We start from the raw sequence: 17,932 nt of genomic DNA, 5'->3' as shown, positions 1-17,932 counted from the left end.
AAAACTCTTACTATGTATGTGGCTTTTACAATAGCAGCATCAAGCCGACATTAACTGACTGTTCTAAATGTGAAAGTTACAACACAAAACTAAAGCGCAAGAGGGCGCTATGACTCCATTCCCATTCACTGTTGATGACAGGAAGACCCTATTCCCAGTTGCTGATGAAAGAGAATAGTAATTTAAAGATGGCGGAGTGCATGGCAGCACGTTTGACCGCGCAAGAGGAGCAGATAGAGATCCTCACTCGGGAATTTAGCCTCCTACGAGACGGGCTAAATGGTGGTCCAGAGGTCGCCAGCATTCTCGACAGTTCTCCGGAGCTGGAGAGCTTACGGAGCGAGAATGAGAAGCTCAAATTTCGTCTCGTGCACCTCCGCCGGGGTCTCCAGGAAGAGCTCGCCCTGGAGGGACAGGGCAAGAGGGGCACAAACAAAGGCCAGGAGAAGACAGGGAAAAAACAACAACAGCAACAACCAAAGAACCGCAATTATGATAATAAGGTAGCTAGCTAACCACCTTAGTGCATGTCAATTGTGTGGTTGTATGTGGCCTGTAGCTTGATGTCCTAGTCCAACCAGTAGTTGCCTAGGGAGCCTATAGTGGTTACTAGATAGTGCAGATCGGGAGTAGGCGGAGACATTATCCAGCATCTGCCAGATAACAATACGGTCGTCACTAGCTTCTATGGCCACAAAGTCATGATTATGTCTAAACCCCGACCATTTATACAATGTATCTAATTAAAAACGACCACCCCCTCATCACTGTCAAACGCTCCCTAAAACACTAATGCGAGCAGGCCTTTCTAATCGACCTGGCCCGGGTATCCTGGAAGGATATTGACCTCATCCCGTCAGTAGAGGATGCCTGGTCGTTCTTTTAAAAGTAATTTCCTCACCATCTTAAATAAGCATGCCCCTTTCAAAAGATGTAGAACTAAGAACAGATATAGCCCATGGTTCACTCCAGACCTTACTGCCCTCGACCAGCACAAAAACATCCTGTGGCGGACTGCACTAGCATCGAATAGTCCCCGCGCGATATGCAACTTTTCAGGGAAGTCAGGAAAGCAAAAGCTAGCTTTTTCAAACAGAAATTTGCAACCTGTAGCTAACTCCAAAAAGTTGTGGGACACTGTAAAGTCCATGGAGAATAAGAGCACCTCCTCCCAGCTGCCCATTGCACTGAGGCTAGGAAACACTGTCACCACCGATAAATCCACGATAAACGAGAATTTCAATAAGCATTTCTCTACGGCAGGCCATGCTTTCCTTCTGGCTACCCCTACCCCGGCCAACAGCTCTGCACCCCCCGCAGCTACTTGCCCAAGCCTCCCCAGCTTCTCCCTCACCCAAATCCAGATAGCAGATTCCAGTCTATTACCAGTCTGTTCAACCTCTTTTGTATCGTCCGAGATTCCTAAAGATTGGAAAGCTGCCGTGGTCATCCTCTTCTAGACCCAAACTGTTACAGACCTATATCCATCCTGCCCTGCCTTTCTAAAGTCTTCGAAAGCCAACTTAACAAACAGATCACTGACCATTTAGAATCCCACCGTACCTTCTCCGCTGTGCAATCCGGTTTCAGAGCTGGTCACGGGTGCACCTCAGCCACGCTCAAGGTACTAAACGATATAACTGCCATCGATAAAATACAGTACTGTGCAGCCGTCTTCATCGACCTGGCCAAGGCTTTCGACTCTGTCAATCACCGTATTCTTATCGGCAGACTCAACAGCCTTGGTTTCTCAAATGACTGCCTCGCCTAGTTCACCAACTACTTCTCTGATAGAGTTCAGTGTGTCAAATCGGAGGACCTGTCGTCCGGACCTCTGGCAGTCTCTATGGGGGAACCACAGGGTTCAATTCTCGGGCCGACTCTTTTCTCTAAATATCAACGATGTCGCTCTTGCTGCGGGTGATTCCTTGATCCACCTCTACGCAGACAACACCATTCTGTATACATCTGGCTCTTCTTTGGGCACTGTGTTAACAAACCTCCAAACAAGCTTCTATGCCATACAACACTACTTCCGTGGCCTCCAACTGCTCTAAAAACGCTAGTAAAACAAAATGCATGCTCTTCAACCGATCGCTGCCCGCACCCGCCCGCCCGACTAGCATCACTATGGACGGTTCTGACCTAGAATATGTGGAGAACTACAAATACCTAGGTGTCTGGCTACTGTAAACTCTCCTTCCAGACTCGTATTAAGCATCTCCAATCCAGAATTAAATCTAGAATCGGCTTCCTATTTCGCAACAAAGCCTCCTTCACTCACGCTGCCAAACATACCCTCGTAAAACTGACTATCCTACCGATCCTAGACTTTGGCGATGTCTTTCACAAAATAGCCTCCAACACTACTCAGCAAATTGGATGCAGTCTATCACAGTGTCATCCGTTTTGTCACCAAAGCCCCATATACCACCCACCACTGCGACCTGTATGCTCCCGTTGGCTGGCCCTCGCTACATATTCGTCGCCAGACCCACTGGCTCCAGGTCTTTGCTAGGTTAAGCTCTGCCGTATCTCAGCTCACTGGTCACCATAACAACACCCACCCGTAGCACACGCTCCAGCAGGTACATCTCACTGGTCATCCCCAAAGTCAACACCTCCTTTGGCTGCCTTTCCTTCCAGTTCTCTGCTGCCAATGACTGGAACGAATTGCAAAAATCTCTGAAGTTGGAGACTTATATCTCCCTCACTAACTTTAAGCATCAGCTATCTGAGCAGCTTACCGATCGCTGCAGCTGTACACAGCCCATCTGTAAATAACCCATCCAACTAGTTACCTCATCCCCATATTGTTTTTATTTACTTTTTTTGCTCTTTTGCACACCAGTATTTCTACTTGCACATCATCATCTGCACATCTATCACTCCAGTGTTCATTTGCTAAAATGTAATTGCTTTGCTACTGTGGCCTATTTATTGCCTTACCTCCTTACTCCATTTGCACACACTGTATATATATTTTTCTATTGTGTTATTGACTGTACTTTTGTTTATCCCATGTGTAACTCTGTTTTTTGTCTCACTGCTTTGCTTTATCTTGGCCAAGTCACAGTCGTAAATGAGGACTTGTTCTCAACTGGCCTACCTGGTTAAATAAAGGTTAAATCAAAAATTTGATTTTAGACCTAACCACGCTGCCAACCTTTTGCCTAACCCTCCCCTGCCCCTGGTCTCGAAATAGGTTGACAACTCGGTGTGTAGTCCACTGAACATGCTTATGGAACATCATTTGTAAGTCGCTCTGGATAAGAGCGTCTGCTAAATGACTTAAATGTAAATGTAATATGGCTATAAGACAACAGTTTTTTTATTGTGGTTTACACTAAGTAGAATGTCAATAACAATATTTGCATGTTTTTGTTCACATATTAACCAAACCTTTGAATATACACCTCTGTGCAGGCAGCAACTCATGAGACCAAACCTGTTGTTGATAAGGAGAAGCCAGAGAACAACAAGAAGAAGGCACAGGGAGGGGGTGGTGGCAGAGAGGTAATGATTAGGAACATTACCTCCCAAAGGTTCAATATCCCATACATCTATTCTAGAAGTCCCATGCATGCAATCAAGCGCTCCTTCAAAGTTGTGCAATATCCTTACCAATACCCAAATAATTCCCCCCAGTTTCTTTCCATAAGTTCCTATAAATCACCATGTTAGTCTTTCCAGCTGAAACCGTGGCCTGGCTACATCTCAGAGCGCATGCAGCTGTATGAGGAGCTGAAAAAGGAGAGCGATGCCCTGCTGGCCAGGAGAGCTGCAGACAGCCAGCCCATCACTGTGGAGCTGCCAGATGGACGCAGGGTGGAGGGTCAGGCCTGGGTCACTACTCCCTACCAGCTGGCCTGTGGCATCAGGTGAGGGATCTGGAGCTTATCTTGGACCATAATATCCCTGTCCCATATCTTTTTGAGCTGTGCAGTCAACTCCTATGGCCATTGTCATGGCAAAACATTCATAGAAGTTGGCAGCATAGACAAATCTGGAACCAGGTTAGGAGGATCATGATGTTACTGGGAGACATTAGTTGCACCCCTCTGTCTTTGCCATTGTTTGTATCAGCACATGAGCACTATGTGGTGATGGTGGTATATCTTATTTCTCTCAGTCAGGGCTTGGCTGACAATGCAGTGATTTCCCGGGTGAACGGGGACCTGTGGGACCTGGATAGACCTCTGGAGAAGAGCTGCTCACTGGAGATCCTGCGCTTTGACAATGATGATGCCCAGGCTGTGAGTATAATGTGCCCTCTGGGCTATCATACTCTCTAATCTCTATAGTCTTTGTTCTTGGAGGTAGTAACAGAGATGTTTGCACTCCTTGTTTCAGGTGTACTGGCACTCCAGTGCTCACATCCTTGGTGAGGCCATGGAGCATTTCTATGGAGGCTGTCTGTGTTATGGACCACCCATTGAGAATGGCTTCTACTATGACATGTTCCTCGATGGACCCCAGTAAGCATCTATCATTGTTAAGAAAAAACAAGCTTCCAGTCTCCTTTATAAAGTAATGAGCAGAAATGATACAGAGCTGGTGTAGTGAGTAGCCTATGACAGGTGTGTTGTTACTGAGGGTTCTGTTTGACCTGTGTCCTTTCCTGGCCAGGGGTGTGTCGAGTACAGAGTTTGAGTACCTGGAGGCGCTGTGCAAGTCTGTGGTGAAGGAGAAACAGCCCTTCGAGAGGCTGGAGGTCAGCAAGGAGACCCTACTGAAGATGTTCAAGGTGAGAGGAGAGGATCTCTACACTACATTGGCATCTCTCCACCCTCTGGTGAAAGATTGTAGCTCGATTATATAATGTTTTATAGATGTTTCTTGTTCATTTGGGTTGTGAGTAGATCAGCAGAAATTGGTATTTATTTTTTTCCCAATCTGTTTGCGTCCATATTTTCAGTACAACAAATTCAAGTGTCGCATTCTGAATGAGAAAGTCACCACACCCACTACAACAGTCTACAGGTGAGCAGCTCTTGATGTTTAGTTGTAAATCACAGAATATTATTTGGTGTACAGCAAATATTCAGTAAGACTGGTTTAACATGTTGGTGAATTTGAAGAACAGAAATAGGACTGCACTCCAGTAAATAAACTTAAATTGACATTTTTATCGCTGCACAAACGTTTCGGGTATGAGCCCTTCAGCGTGCAAGGCAATAGCAATCAATGTCACACCAACAAGACCACACAGGTGGGCATAATTATAAATTCAGCCAGTATTGGCCCAATCAAGAGATCGCAGCAGAGGGAGCTTTGGGGGAAACGTGACAATCAAATATAGATCTATAGACACACAGTACAAATACATGATGTCATTACCTACATATTTGGCATATTTATAACCTACTACAAAAAAAACAAGAAGACCACTCCTCATTAAGGCGTGCTGGGGATAGAGTGGTCAAGCGGTCTATCCAATATGTCTCTCATTGGAGAGGTAATTGACCCCTATCTCCTCCCATACGTGGTGCTTTCACCAATTCAATGCCTATATAACGTAATGCACTTATTAGTTCATGATTATGGCTGTTGAAATTTCTGGCAACAGGTAATTCTTTTTCCATCATGGTTTCGAATGGAGCTCTTATGCTCACATATCCTTGTCTTAAGTTCATGTTTGGTCTTACCCACAACATTAAAGTTACAGGAACACACTTAAGTAGATATACAACATATTTTGTGTTACATGTTATTCTACCTCAAACCTTTATCCTCCCACTCGAATGGGGATGGATAAGAGTTCCCTCTGATCATGGCATAACAGTGCACAGTTGTGACAAGGAAACTGCCATCGGAATGATGAAATGCAACTCTTTTTTTATTAGGCAAATCTGACCATACTAAACAATCCCTTTAAATTTGAGTGTCTCTTATAGCAAGACCTCGGGAGGAATTCAAACGCTTTGCCAAAGCTGGGGTCGCTGTGTAATATGTGCCAAACTCTATTAACCACTTCCTTGATCGACCTTGAAATGGAACTGAAGGTGGACACAAAAGCTAAGAGGGAGGAGAGGGATTCCTTTGACGTGGTTGCAATAATGCATTCCACTCAGTTTGTCTTACTCTCTTAAGGGAATTTTCCAATAATTCTTCTTTATACCCTCTTGTTTTGAATCATTCACATAAATCTTTGGAATGTACATCAAATTCTAAATCGGTCACAAATGTGAAGGATTAGGCTTTCATATATTATGGTAAACTATTTTTTAATGAATTTGAAGACCCTCACTGGTCCATGCCCTGCTAAAATGAGTTTTCTACTGTTTTAGATGTGGGCCTCTGATAGACCTGTGTCGTGGGCCCCATGTAAGACACACAGGAAAGATTAAAGCCTTGAAGATCTACAAGGTATGTGACGTGACGCACACACAGACTACAATATCCAATCATTTCTTAAGCTGAAAAACAGTGTCACAGTATCTGCTCTCCGCTCCACTCCTTTCCTGTAATATCGACAGAACTCTTCTACGTACTGGGAGGGCCGTTCGGACATGGAGACCCTGCAGCGTATCTACGGCATCTCCTTCCCAGACTCCAAGATGCTGAAGGAGTGGGAACGCTTTCAGGAAGAGGCTAGGAACAGAGACCATCGGAAGATTGGAAAGGTCAGTCCTCACTGTGGGGGGGGGGGGTCACTTTGGGAGTTGACTGAGGAAGACTATTTAGTTGGTTTTGGTTTCTTAACACAGCCATTGAAAGAGACCCTCAATTAATATAATGATATATGTTCATATATGCTGAACAAAAATAGAAATGCAACATGTAACAGTTTCAAAGTTTTTGTTGAATTACATTTCATATAAGGAAATCGGTCAATTGAAATAAATAAATTATGCCCTAATTTATGGATTTCACATGACTGGGCAGGGGCGCAGCCATGGGTGTGACTGGGAGGGCAGAGGTCCACGCACTGGGGAGCCAGGCCCAGTGCGTGAACCTTTCCCCCCCCCACAAAAGGGCTTCATTACAGACATACTTTTTGGGGATCTTTTTAACTCACTTTTATCCAAAGTGAGTTACAGAACTGCCAACATTGAAAGTGACAAATCACTCTAATTTACTCTGTATTTTACAAACCGACCTAAAGGCGCCAGCAAGCTTCAGTTCGCCTGGTGGCTAGACCTTCGCTTGGAAAACGAGAAAAAAGTGGAAATTAACTCAGCAAAAAAAGAAACGTCCTCTCACTGTCAACTGCGTTTATTTTCAGCAAACTTAACATGTGTAAATATTTGTATGAACATAAGATTCAACAACTGAGACAAACTGAACAAGTCCCACAGACATGTGACTAACAGAAATGGAATACTAACAGAAATTGAATAATATGTCCCAGACCACACCGCCCCAGACCATGACGGACCCTCCACCTCCAAATCAATCCCGCTCCAGAGTACAGGCCTCGGTGTAACGCTCATTTCTTCGACGATTAACGCGAATCCGACCATCACCCCTGGTGAGACAAAACCGCGACTCGTCAGTGAAGAGCACTTTTTGCCAGTTTAATTGTTTGTTTCATTGAACAAGCATAGGAAACAGTGTTTAAACCCTTAACAATGAACATCTGAAGTTATTTGGATTTTTACAAATTATTTTTGAAAGACAGGGTCCTGAAAAAGGGACGTTTCTTTTTTTGTTGAGTTTAGTACTGTTTGGCCATTTTGAGACTCCGTAGCCAGTATACACTTCCTCAAAATAGTCAGAATTAATCTAAGAAAACTCAAGAAATCTGTTATTAATTTTTAATTTTTTGCAGAGGAGATCTTAGTCACGTGATTTTACATCAAACTTAGATGCTTGGTGCAGTATTTCCAATGAAAAAATGTGATGTAGCCATGAAAACGAGTCGTCTCTGGTTGAATGACAAAGAATTTATTGACGTATCCCTAAAGTTGACCACTCATGGACGAAGGGGCATATACTTCGGCTTCCGAAGTTCGGATGGTCTCAAAAAAATGTTGTGCCCAAACAGCCGAAAAAACCCTTACCAAAGTCCAAAACGAAAAAAACATCATAATGTCTTCATAATATATGCACAAACTCTTCGGAACTTTCGACTAGGAAGTATGCGGACACTTTAAGCACTGCATGCTTACTGTTGTTGCTTGGTTGTTCCTGTGGGGGGTGCTGTGTGTCTAACTGCATGATGTATCAGTGAGTCATACTATGTGAGCTCCAGCTGGTCCTCAGGCAGGCTGGATCTATCCTCCCTGCGGGAGACACAGATGGCAGCAACCCCACGGCCCAGCCACAACTGATTACAACACAACACTGATCTCTATATTAAACCATGCTGCTTTTATTTTCATTGTTGTTATCCAGGGGGACAAAGTCTAAAGTAATTTTTAAACATGTTACTCTTATGATGGTGTGATCCTTTTCATTTAGAAGTTGAAGGTTTAGAAGTAGAGGACATGTCTGTGGGTGTCATTCATGGACAGATTTGCTGTCGTTTGATTTAACTTCTTCCCCACAGAGAGGATGAGCTGCCTCACTATCTGTAACTGTCAATCTGTGAAGTCTTTAAGCTTCCTCTCTGTTTGTCTCTACTGTACAACAGGAACAGGAACTGTTTTTTTTCCATGACCTGAGCCCTGGCAGCTGCTTCTTCCTCCCGCGTGGAGCCTACCTGTACAACACACTCACTGACTTCATCAGGGTAAGACGCGACCAACCAGCCTCAACCACCTACACCTGATCACAGCCAAAAGGCAGAGAAGCAATCTGTCCATCTTCTGCCAATATACAACAATACCCACCTGTAGAATTCACAATTACAGCATGTTCATGGACTACTTTGGTGCTTTATAACCATAGTAACCGAAAGGATGCTGAAGTTAAGTACCACTCAGTCTTGCTGTGATCTGGTGAATGTACTTTGCAGGAGGAATACTGTAGAAGAGGTTTCCAGGAGGTGGCCTCTCCTAACATCTATAACAGTAAGCTGTGGGAGACTTCAGGCCACTGGCAGCACTACAGCGACAACATGTTCTCCTTCCCAGTGGAGCAGGACGTCTTTGCACTGAAGCCCATGAACTGTCCTGGACACTGGTAGGTACATTGGTTTGGTATTGGGCCGATTTCCCTGACACGTTTTAAGCCTGGTCCTGGACTAAAAACCAACTCCGTGGCCTTGTAGTTAGTGTCCATCCTCCCTGAGGTTGGGAGTTTAATCCCCGGCCGAGTTATACCAAAAACTGTAAAAATGGGACCCAATGTGTCTGGACCCAATGTGTCTGCTTGGAACTCAGCATTAGGAGATGAGGCCCTGTAATAGACTAGCGTCCTCTACAGGGGGTGTACTTCTACATCAAGCTGCCTCACGCTGCAGAAACAGGAGATGCAAGGCTACTTGATTACTTACTAGACTAAAAACCATGCTCAATGGAGAATATCCACTGAAATAACTTTATTCCAAGACTAGGCTTAACCTTTGTCTGGGAAACTGGACCTCCCTATATGTTATTGGTTAATATGAAGATATGATGGCTTATAAGGAAGGTACTTTCAAAGCATTTATGTAACCTTAACTACTCCCATTGCTTCAACTGCATATCTTCTCATCCATCACCCTCTTTTTCCGTCCACATTCTCCTGGATCCTCCCGTTCTCTTCCTCAGTCTGATGTTCAGCCACAGACCTCGGTCTTGGAGGGAGCTGCCTCTGAGACTGGCTGATTTCGGGGTGCTCCATAGGAATGAGCTATCAGGGACACTGACCGGCCTTACGAGGGTGCGCCGCTTCCAACAGGATGACGCTCACATCTTCTGCACCATGGAACAGGTACAGTTGAAGTCGGAAGTTTACATACACCTAAGCCAAATACATTTAAACTCAGTTTTTCACAATTCCTGGCATTTAATCCTAGTAAAAATTCCCTGTCTTAGGTCAGTGAGGATCACCACTTTATTTTAAGAATGTGAAATGTCAGAATAATAGTAGAGAGAATTATTAATTTCAGCTTTTATTTCTTTCATCACATTACCAGTGGGTCAGAAGTTTACATACACTCAATTAGTATTTGGCAGCATTGCCTTTAAATTGTTTAACTTGGGTTAAATGTTTCGGGTAGCCTTCAACAAGCTTCCCACAATAAATTGGGAGAATGTTGGCCCATTCCTCCTGACAGAGCTGGTGTAACCGAGTCAGGTTTGTAGGCCTCCTTGCTCATACACGCTTTTTCAGTTCTGCCCACAACTTTTCTATAGGATTGAGGTCAGGGCTTTGTGATGACCACTCCAATACCTTGACTTTGCTGTCCTTAAGCCATTTTGCCACAACATTGGAGGTATGCATGGGGTCATTGTCCATTTGGAAGACCCATTTGCGATCAAGCTTTAACTTCCTGACTGATGTCTTGAGATGTTGCTTCAATATATATATATATATACATAATTTTCCCCCTCATGATGCCATCTATTTTGTGAAGTGCACCAGTCCCTCCTGCAGCAAAGCACCCCCACAACATGATGCTGCCATCTCTGTGCTTCACGGTTGGGATGGTGTTCTTCGGCTTGCAAGCCTCCCCCTTTTTCCTCCAAACATAACGATGGTCATTATGGCCAAACAGTTCTATTTTTGTCTCATCAGACCAGAGGACATTTCTCCAAAAAGTACCATCTTTGTCCCCATGTGCAGTTGCAAACCGTAGTCTGGCTTTTTTATGGCGGTTTTGGAGCCGTGGCTTCTTCCTTGCTGAGCCGCCTTTCAGGTTATGTCGATATAGGACTTGTTTTATTGTGAATATAGACACTTTTGTACCTGTTTCCTCCAGCGTCTTCAAATTTATTTATATAGCCCTTCTTACATCAGCTGATATCTCAAAGTGCTGTACAGAAACCCAGCCTAAAACCCCAAACAGCAAGCAATGCAGGTGTAGAAGCACGGTGGCTAGGAAAAACTCCCTAGAAAGGCGAGAACCTAGGAAGAAACCTAGAGAGGAACCAGGCTATGAGGGGTGGCCAGTCCTCTTCTGGCTGTGCCGGGTGGAGATTATAACAGAACATGGCCAAGATGTACAAATGTTCATAAATTACCAGCATGGTCAAATAATAATAATCACAGTAGTTGTCGAGGGTGCAGCAAGTCAGCACCTCAGGAGTAAATGTCAGTTGGCTTTTCATAGCCGATCATTTAGAGTATCTCTACCGCTCCTGCAGTCTCTAGAGAGTTGAAAACAGCAGGTCTGGGACAGGTAGCACGTCCGGTGAACAGGTCAGGGTTCCATAGCCGCAGGCAGAACAGTTGAAACTGGAGCAGCAGCACGGCCAGGTGGACTGGGGACAGCAAGGAGTCATCACAAGGTCCTTTGCTGTTGTTCTGGGATTGATTTGCACTTTTCGCACCAAAGTACATTCATCTCTAGGAGACAGAACGCGTCTCCTTCCTGAGCAGTATGGCGGCAGCGTGGTCCCATGGTGTTTATACTTGCATACTATTGTTTGTACAGATGATCGTGGTACCTTCAGGCATTTGGAAATTGCTCCCAAGGATGAACCAGACTTGTGGAGGTCTACAATTTTTTTTCTGAGGTCTTGGCTGATTTCTTCTGATTTTCACATGATGTTAAGCAAAGAGGCGCTGAGTTTGAAGGGATGGCCTTAAAATACATCCACAGGTACACCTCCAATTGACTCAAATTATGTCAATTAGCCTAACAGAAGCTTCTAAAGCCATGACATCTTCTGGAATTTTCCAAGCTGTTTAAAAGCACAGTCAACTTAGTGTATGTAAACTTTTGACCCACTGGAATTGTGATACAGTGAATAATCTGTCTGGTAACAGTAGTTGGAAAAATTACGTGTCATGCAAAAAGTAGATGTCCTAACGAACTTGCCAAAACTGTAGTTTGTCAACAAGAAATTTGTGGAGTGGTTGAAAAATGAGTTTTAATGACTCCAACCTAAGTGTATGTAAACTTCCGACTTCAACTGTAGGTGACCAGACCAGCTATGGCTATTGAAGAGGAACATCTTATTAAAGTAGCTAGGTACTAGGGTTGGGGTCAACTTCAAATCAGGAAGTAAATGGACATTTCTGTTTAAATTTTCCTAATTTCTTCATGAAATGGAATTGACCCCAACCCTGCTGGGTACTTAACCTCATCGCCATTCAGATGACCCTCTGTATTCCCTTTCTCTCTCTTGCAGATTGAGTCTGAGATGAAGGGCTGTCTGGACTTCCTCCGCTGTGTCTATGATGTCTTTGGCTTCTCTTTCCAGCTGCACCTTTCAACCCGTCCAGAGAAGTACCTAGGAGATATCGCTATCTGGAACCAGGCTGAGAAGGTAGAATTAAACATGCGTGTCCATGAAATATTCCTGAAATGTCGCATAAAGAAACATAATTTAAAGGAAGAATGACCCAGGATGTATTTTGAAATGTATGTTAATTGATTCCCTCTGTTTAAAAGCAACTGGAGAACAGCCTGAATGAGTTTGGGGAACCATGGAAACTAAACCCCGGAGACGGTGCTTTCTATGGACCCAAGGTTTGTATTACAGCAGCTGATATTTCCTTGCTATATATTTTCTTCACCCCTTCAATTAAATAAGGTCTAGAATTCTCAGGAAATCAATTTAATTAAAGGTTTGTACTTGTTATAGCCATGGATATTTCCCTGAAAGATATTGCATTTCCCCTTCAGTTAAATAAGGTCTAAAACTCTCAGGAAGGAAAACCATGTAATACTTTTGTTGTGCCATTTCAGATTGACATTAAGATCAAAGATGCTATTGGCCGGTATCATCAATGTGCAACCATTCAGCTGGACTTCCAGCTTCCCATCCGCTTTAACCTGACCTTTGTAGGGTGAGTGAGTCACCTAATCAAACTAGTCGTGACACAATGCTGAGTCTGTATCCTGTTATAGGAAGCAAGATTAGTCATTAATCCCTCCTTCAGTATGAGTTCTCACCTGAACACTTTGTACTAGAAAGTGGACTTAAAAGTCCTTTAAATAATTGGATTTAAAGTTGGATTTTTAATGAGGTAGAAAACATTATGAAGCTCTATAAACAACTGTAAAAATTGTATTCAAGAAGGTAAAAAAAAGAAGAAGTTTTATCTCGATGAGGTTAGTCTCATCGAGATAAAACATATTTTTTTAACCTTTTTGAATATAATTTATACAGTTGTTTATAGAGCTAAAGGTAGAATAAATAATGGTTAAATACGTAGTTGTAATTGAGCATGAAGTGGTGCTGTGACTGATATTGATGTTGAATCCTGTGACATGCAGGAAGGACGGGGATGACAAAGCGAAGCCGGTCATCATCCACCGGGCCATTCTGGGCTCTGTGGAGAGGATGATAGCCATCCTCACTGAGAACTACGCTGGGAAATGGTGAGTAGCAAAGAGGACCAATTAATTTGTTGTGTTACATAAGATGCAATCATAGACTGGAGAATCAGTCATGTATAAAGATGTTTTTTTTCTGCTCTTAAATTTCTTGTGTGTGTATAGTGTTTTGATTTGCTACTTATCCAGCCATATTGTGTTTCTTCTCCAGGCCGCTCTGGCTGTCCCCACGTCAGGTGATGTTTGTACCTGTCAACCCTACCTGTGAAGAATATGCCAAGAGGGTACCCTAGCCTTCTATTTCTGAAACTTGTCTTCCTTTCATATTTCTACCGTTTATGATCTGGGCCGGATTAAGAAATCATAGGCCATCCCCCTTCCCGGCACACCATTTTCCGTAAACAAATCTGTGTAGCAAGATGCAAATTCAATGCGCGGTAAATTTACTGTTGACGAAAAAGCCTCTTTATAATAAAGCCATAATAACATTTGTCATGTGGCATAGACTACAGTTGAGCAGAGGCATTTTTAGGATTTCCACACACAGTGAATTTGTTTTTATCAGGATCCGAAAAAAATCAGCCTTTTACATGACAGAAGACATTAGCTGAACCTTTTTAAATACCACACAAATGACCAAAATGAGTGGCTACTCTGATTGACAAACTGAGATCAATCTGGTCTTGAATTCAAACAAACAATAACCCAGGCCAATGAAGCGACACACAGATTGTACAATATTAGGAGGAAATATACACTGCTCAAAAAAATAAAGGGAACACTTAAACAACACAATGTAACTCCAAGTCAATCACACTTCTATGAAATCAAACTGTCCACTTAGGAAGCAACACTGATTGACAATAAATTTCACATGCTGTTGTGCAAATGGAATAGATAAAAGGTGGAAATTATAGGCAATTAGCAAGACACCCCCAAAAAAGGAGTGATTCTGCAGGTGGTGACCACAAACAACTTCTCAGTTCCTATGCTTCCTGGCTGATGTTTTGGTCACTTTTGAATGCTGACGGTGCTCTCACTCTGGTGGTAGCATGAGACGGAGTCTACAACCCACACAAGTGGCTCAGGTAGTGCAGTTCATCCAGGATGGCACATCAATGCGAGCTGTGGCAAAAAGGTTTGCTGTGTCTGTCAGCGTAGTGTCCAGAGCATGGAGGCGCTACCAGGAGACAGGCCAGTACATCAGGAGACGTGGAGGAGGCCGTAGGAGGGCAAAAACCCAGCAGCAGGACCGCTACCTCCGCCTTTGTGCAAGGAGGTGCACTGCCAGAGCCCTGCAAAATGACCTCCAGCAGGCCACAAATGTGCATGTGTCAGCATATGGTCTCACAAAGGGTCTGAGGATCTCATCTCGGTACCTAATGGCAGTCAGGCTACCTCTGGCGAGGGTTGTTGCCCTCCTACGGCCTCCTCCACGTCTCCTGATGTACTGGCCTGTCTCCTGGTAGCGCCTCCATGCTCTGGACACTACGCTGACAGACACAGCAAACCTTCTTGCCACAGCTCGCATTGATGTGCCATCCTGGATGAGCTGCACTACCTGAGCCACTTGTGTGGGTTGTAGACTCCGTCTCATGCTACCACTAGAGTGAAAGCACCACCAGCATTCAAAAGTGACCAAAACATCAGCCAGGAAGCATAGGAACTGAGAAGTGGTCTGTGGTCACCACCTGCAGAACCACTCCTTTATTGGGGGTGTCTTGCTAATTGCCTATAATTTCCACCTTTTGTCTATTCCATTTGCACAACAGCATGTGAAATTTATTGTCAATCAGTGTTGCTTCCTAAGTGGACAGTTTGATTTCACAGAAGTGTGATTGACTTGGAGTTACATTGTGTTGTTTAAGTGTTCCCTTTATTTTTTTGAGCAGTGTATAATAGGCTACAGTCGGCTACTAAATAAAATGTCCAGTGGCACAGTGACTCAACTAATGAAGATTAAACTATAAGCTACTCACGGTGATAGGCTATTGCCACGACGAGCACATCGGCTCTCTCAAGATAAGCTACTTTTAAAAACAGTGGTGCTGTTTGCTAAAAATTAGGAGTTGTTGAGAACAATTTCTTTCTGTTGGTTCTACAGACAGATTAGTTTCCACTTTTCAGCAGTAGGCAAACTGTACGTTTTTCTCGCAATTGTATTTAGAAATTTGCAAAAGGCAAACCCGACAACTGCAACCAACCATAGAAATATAATCCATAGATGGCAGTTCCCATTAGTCAGGACTGACGTCCATTGCTATTGTACCAATGAGTTTAACAGTCAAATTGCCAGGGTAAGAGGTTACAAACCCCTTCTATGGATTATATGTCTATGGCCACAATGCGAAAAGCTGTATATTTGGTGCGCATGCTGCCCAAACTGCAGCCTTCCTGACTGAAGGCACACTGGTAAATGCCAAAATAAAGGAAACACTTGAGTAAAAGAGAGATACATAATAGTATATGTTATTGGTGTGGGGTGCAGTTTCTTGGCATGGTTTAGGTCCAGTTGTTAAATCTATGCCAAGGCGCATTGTAGCTGTTCTGTCAGATTGTGGTGGCCCAACACACTTTTAAAACACTTTATGTTTGTGTTTCCTTTATTTTGGCAGATACCTGTATGTACATGTGATAAAAATAAATCCAGTTATTTTTTTTAACTATTGATCCTCTATGGCTAAATTATGCTCTGTGGTGTATTTTTAAACATTGAGAGCGGTTCCTGTGGTTGGATACAAAAATTACGTACACTGAACAAAAATATAAACTAAACTATTTAAAAGATTTTACCGAATTACAGATCATATAAAGTAAGGAAATCAATCAAGTGAATTCATTAGGCCCTAATCTATGGATTTCACATGAATGGGAATACATATATCCATCTGTGGGTCACAGATAGCTTAAAAAAAGACCAGTCACATTTATTTATTTATGCAGTTACCCAATAAGGGCAGGGTCCCCCAGTTACCCACATGGACCCCTTACCTCCTCTCCTTCCCCATCTGATGATTAGCAGAGCGGCAGCAGCAGGCTGTCAACACTCATTGAGAGCGGGCTGATGAGTCCTATTGTGGTTGGCAGTTACATTATCTTTTTTTTTTTTTTATATACTACATGTGTATTATGTATTGTATTTTTGTTTTTTGTAAAAAAGTATATATATATTTGCCTCTTCTTGGGCCCCCCATGGGCCTGGGCCGAGGGGCTTCAGCCCCTGAATTAAGATGGCCCTGTTCCTGATGCTGCACATTCATCATTCCGTTCATCATGATATTAACTTATGTCTGTTGGCAGTTCCATTTTATCAGTTCATCTTCCAGTCATTTTTTATGAATTTGTATTTACTGAGTGGTTATTCTGTCCTTCAGATGTGTAAACAGTTTGTGGAGGCCGGATTCATGGCAGACGCTGATCTCGACTCCAGTTGCCTCTTAAACAAGAAGATCCGCAACGCCCAGTTAGCCCAGTACAACTTCATCCTGGGTAAGAAGGATTACTATAGTAGATTAGATTTTTTTCCATTCATATATTCATGACTTTTACTATCACAATGTTTGCTAGTATCGAATTTTCTCAGCCGCCAAAAACATAATTGTACTCATCACTACAGAAATGTTGTTGAAAATGTGAATGTGTTAGGGCAGCTGTGTTTGCTGTAATTTGGCAGTGTGGGGACTGTGAGCTACTTTGTGCTTTGTGTCTTGGCAGTGGTCGGTGAGAAAGAGAAGCTGACTAACAGCGTGAACGTACGTACGAGGGACAACAAGGTTCATGGAGAGCTGTCTGTCTCTGAGGTGCTGGCTCGCCTGACCCTGTTGAAAGAGTCACGCTGCCGGAATGCTGAGGAGGAGTTCTGAGGAGAGATAGGGTGACCACATGGTTCCCAGAAGACAAAATGTTTTATGCCAGATAGTTTTCTCTGTCACAATCGAAGAACAAAAGGGACATTTTATGTGAATGCAAGAGGTCTGTGTGGAAAGGATAGACATGGAAAGGGGTAGATTAAATGTATTGACATGTGTGAAAAAATATAATTTTCTAATCAACTGACAGACCCTTTCTGTTTTTGGAGTAGTTGAATATGTATGTTTCTTTGATTGTCTAATCAATTTGAAAGAATAGTGTCAGGAAGTGGGAAACAATATTGGTGATAATGTATTTGGTACAGTAGTGAAGGGTTTCTTCAAACTAGGTCATAGAGCCCCCTCTGGTTTAACAATTAGTTTTTTGCCCTAGCACCACACAGCTGATTCAAATAATCAAAGCTTTTTGATAAGTTGGTTATTTGAATCAGCTGTGTAGTGCTAAGGAAAAAAACTAAACGTGTACCCATGGGGGGCCCCAGCACCGAGTTTGGGAAACCCTGCAGTAGTGTATGAAAGACCATGCAAGAACATATTTTTACACTAATCTGAAGGATAGAATGTGTATGAAGGAAGATGTCAAGAGAATATTATTTATTGTGTTGAGGTTAAGCCAAATAAAACACTTTTGGGAAATATTAAATAAAATCATGAAGTAGCACTGTCCTCTTGTTGGATTGTATCTTGGAATAAAATATTGCTTCAATGTTTTGCCTCCCCTTTTATCTTATTGTTCATTGTAGAT

At 43.1% G+C, this 17,932-nt stretch overlaps 1 protein-coding gene across 2 annotated transcripts; it reads left to right on the top strand.

Moving 5' to 3' along the window:
* Window positions 1–133: 133 nt before the first annotated feature.
* Window positions 134–17,893, top strand: LOC139575856 (threonine--tRNA ligase 1, cytoplasmic-like). Of its 2 annotated transcripts, none has more exons than XM_071401230.1 (19): window positions 134–503; window positions 3,427–3,516; window positions 3,694–3,881; window positions 4,133–4,256; window positions 4,354–4,478; window positions 4,630–4,747; window positions 4,919–4,983; window positions 6,291–6,369; window positions 6,480–6,626; window positions 8,579–8,677; window positions 8,903–9,069; window positions 9,639–9,801; window positions 12,168–12,305; window positions 12,431–12,508; window positions 12,728–12,828; window positions 13,259–13,363; window positions 13,530–13,602; window positions 16,693–16,807; window positions 17,033–17,893. In XM_071401230.1, the coding sequence occupies exons 1-19, from the start codon at window positions 135–137 to the stop codon at window positions 17,179–17,181; spliced, it is 2,493 nt and encodes an 830-aa protein (XP_071257331.1). In that variant the 5' UTR covers window position 134; the 3' UTR covers window positions 17,182–17,893. The 2 variants fall into 2 exon arrangements, with proteins under 2 accessions (XP_071257331.1, XP_071257330.1); XM_071401229.1 differs by having other exon boundaries at window positions 3,685–3,881.
* Window positions 17,894–17,932: the final 39 nt, after the last annotated feature.

This window comes from Salvelinus alpinus, chromosome 5, assembly GCF_045679555.1.
Source record: "Salvelinus alpinus chromosome 5, SLU_Salpinus.1, whole genome shotgun sequence".
NCBI classification, from domain to species: Eukaryota; Metazoa; Chordata; class Actinopteri; order Salmoniformes; family Salmonidae; genus Salvelinus; species Salvelinus alpinus.
This window is presented reverse-complemented; position numbering and strand designations above follow the sequence as displayed.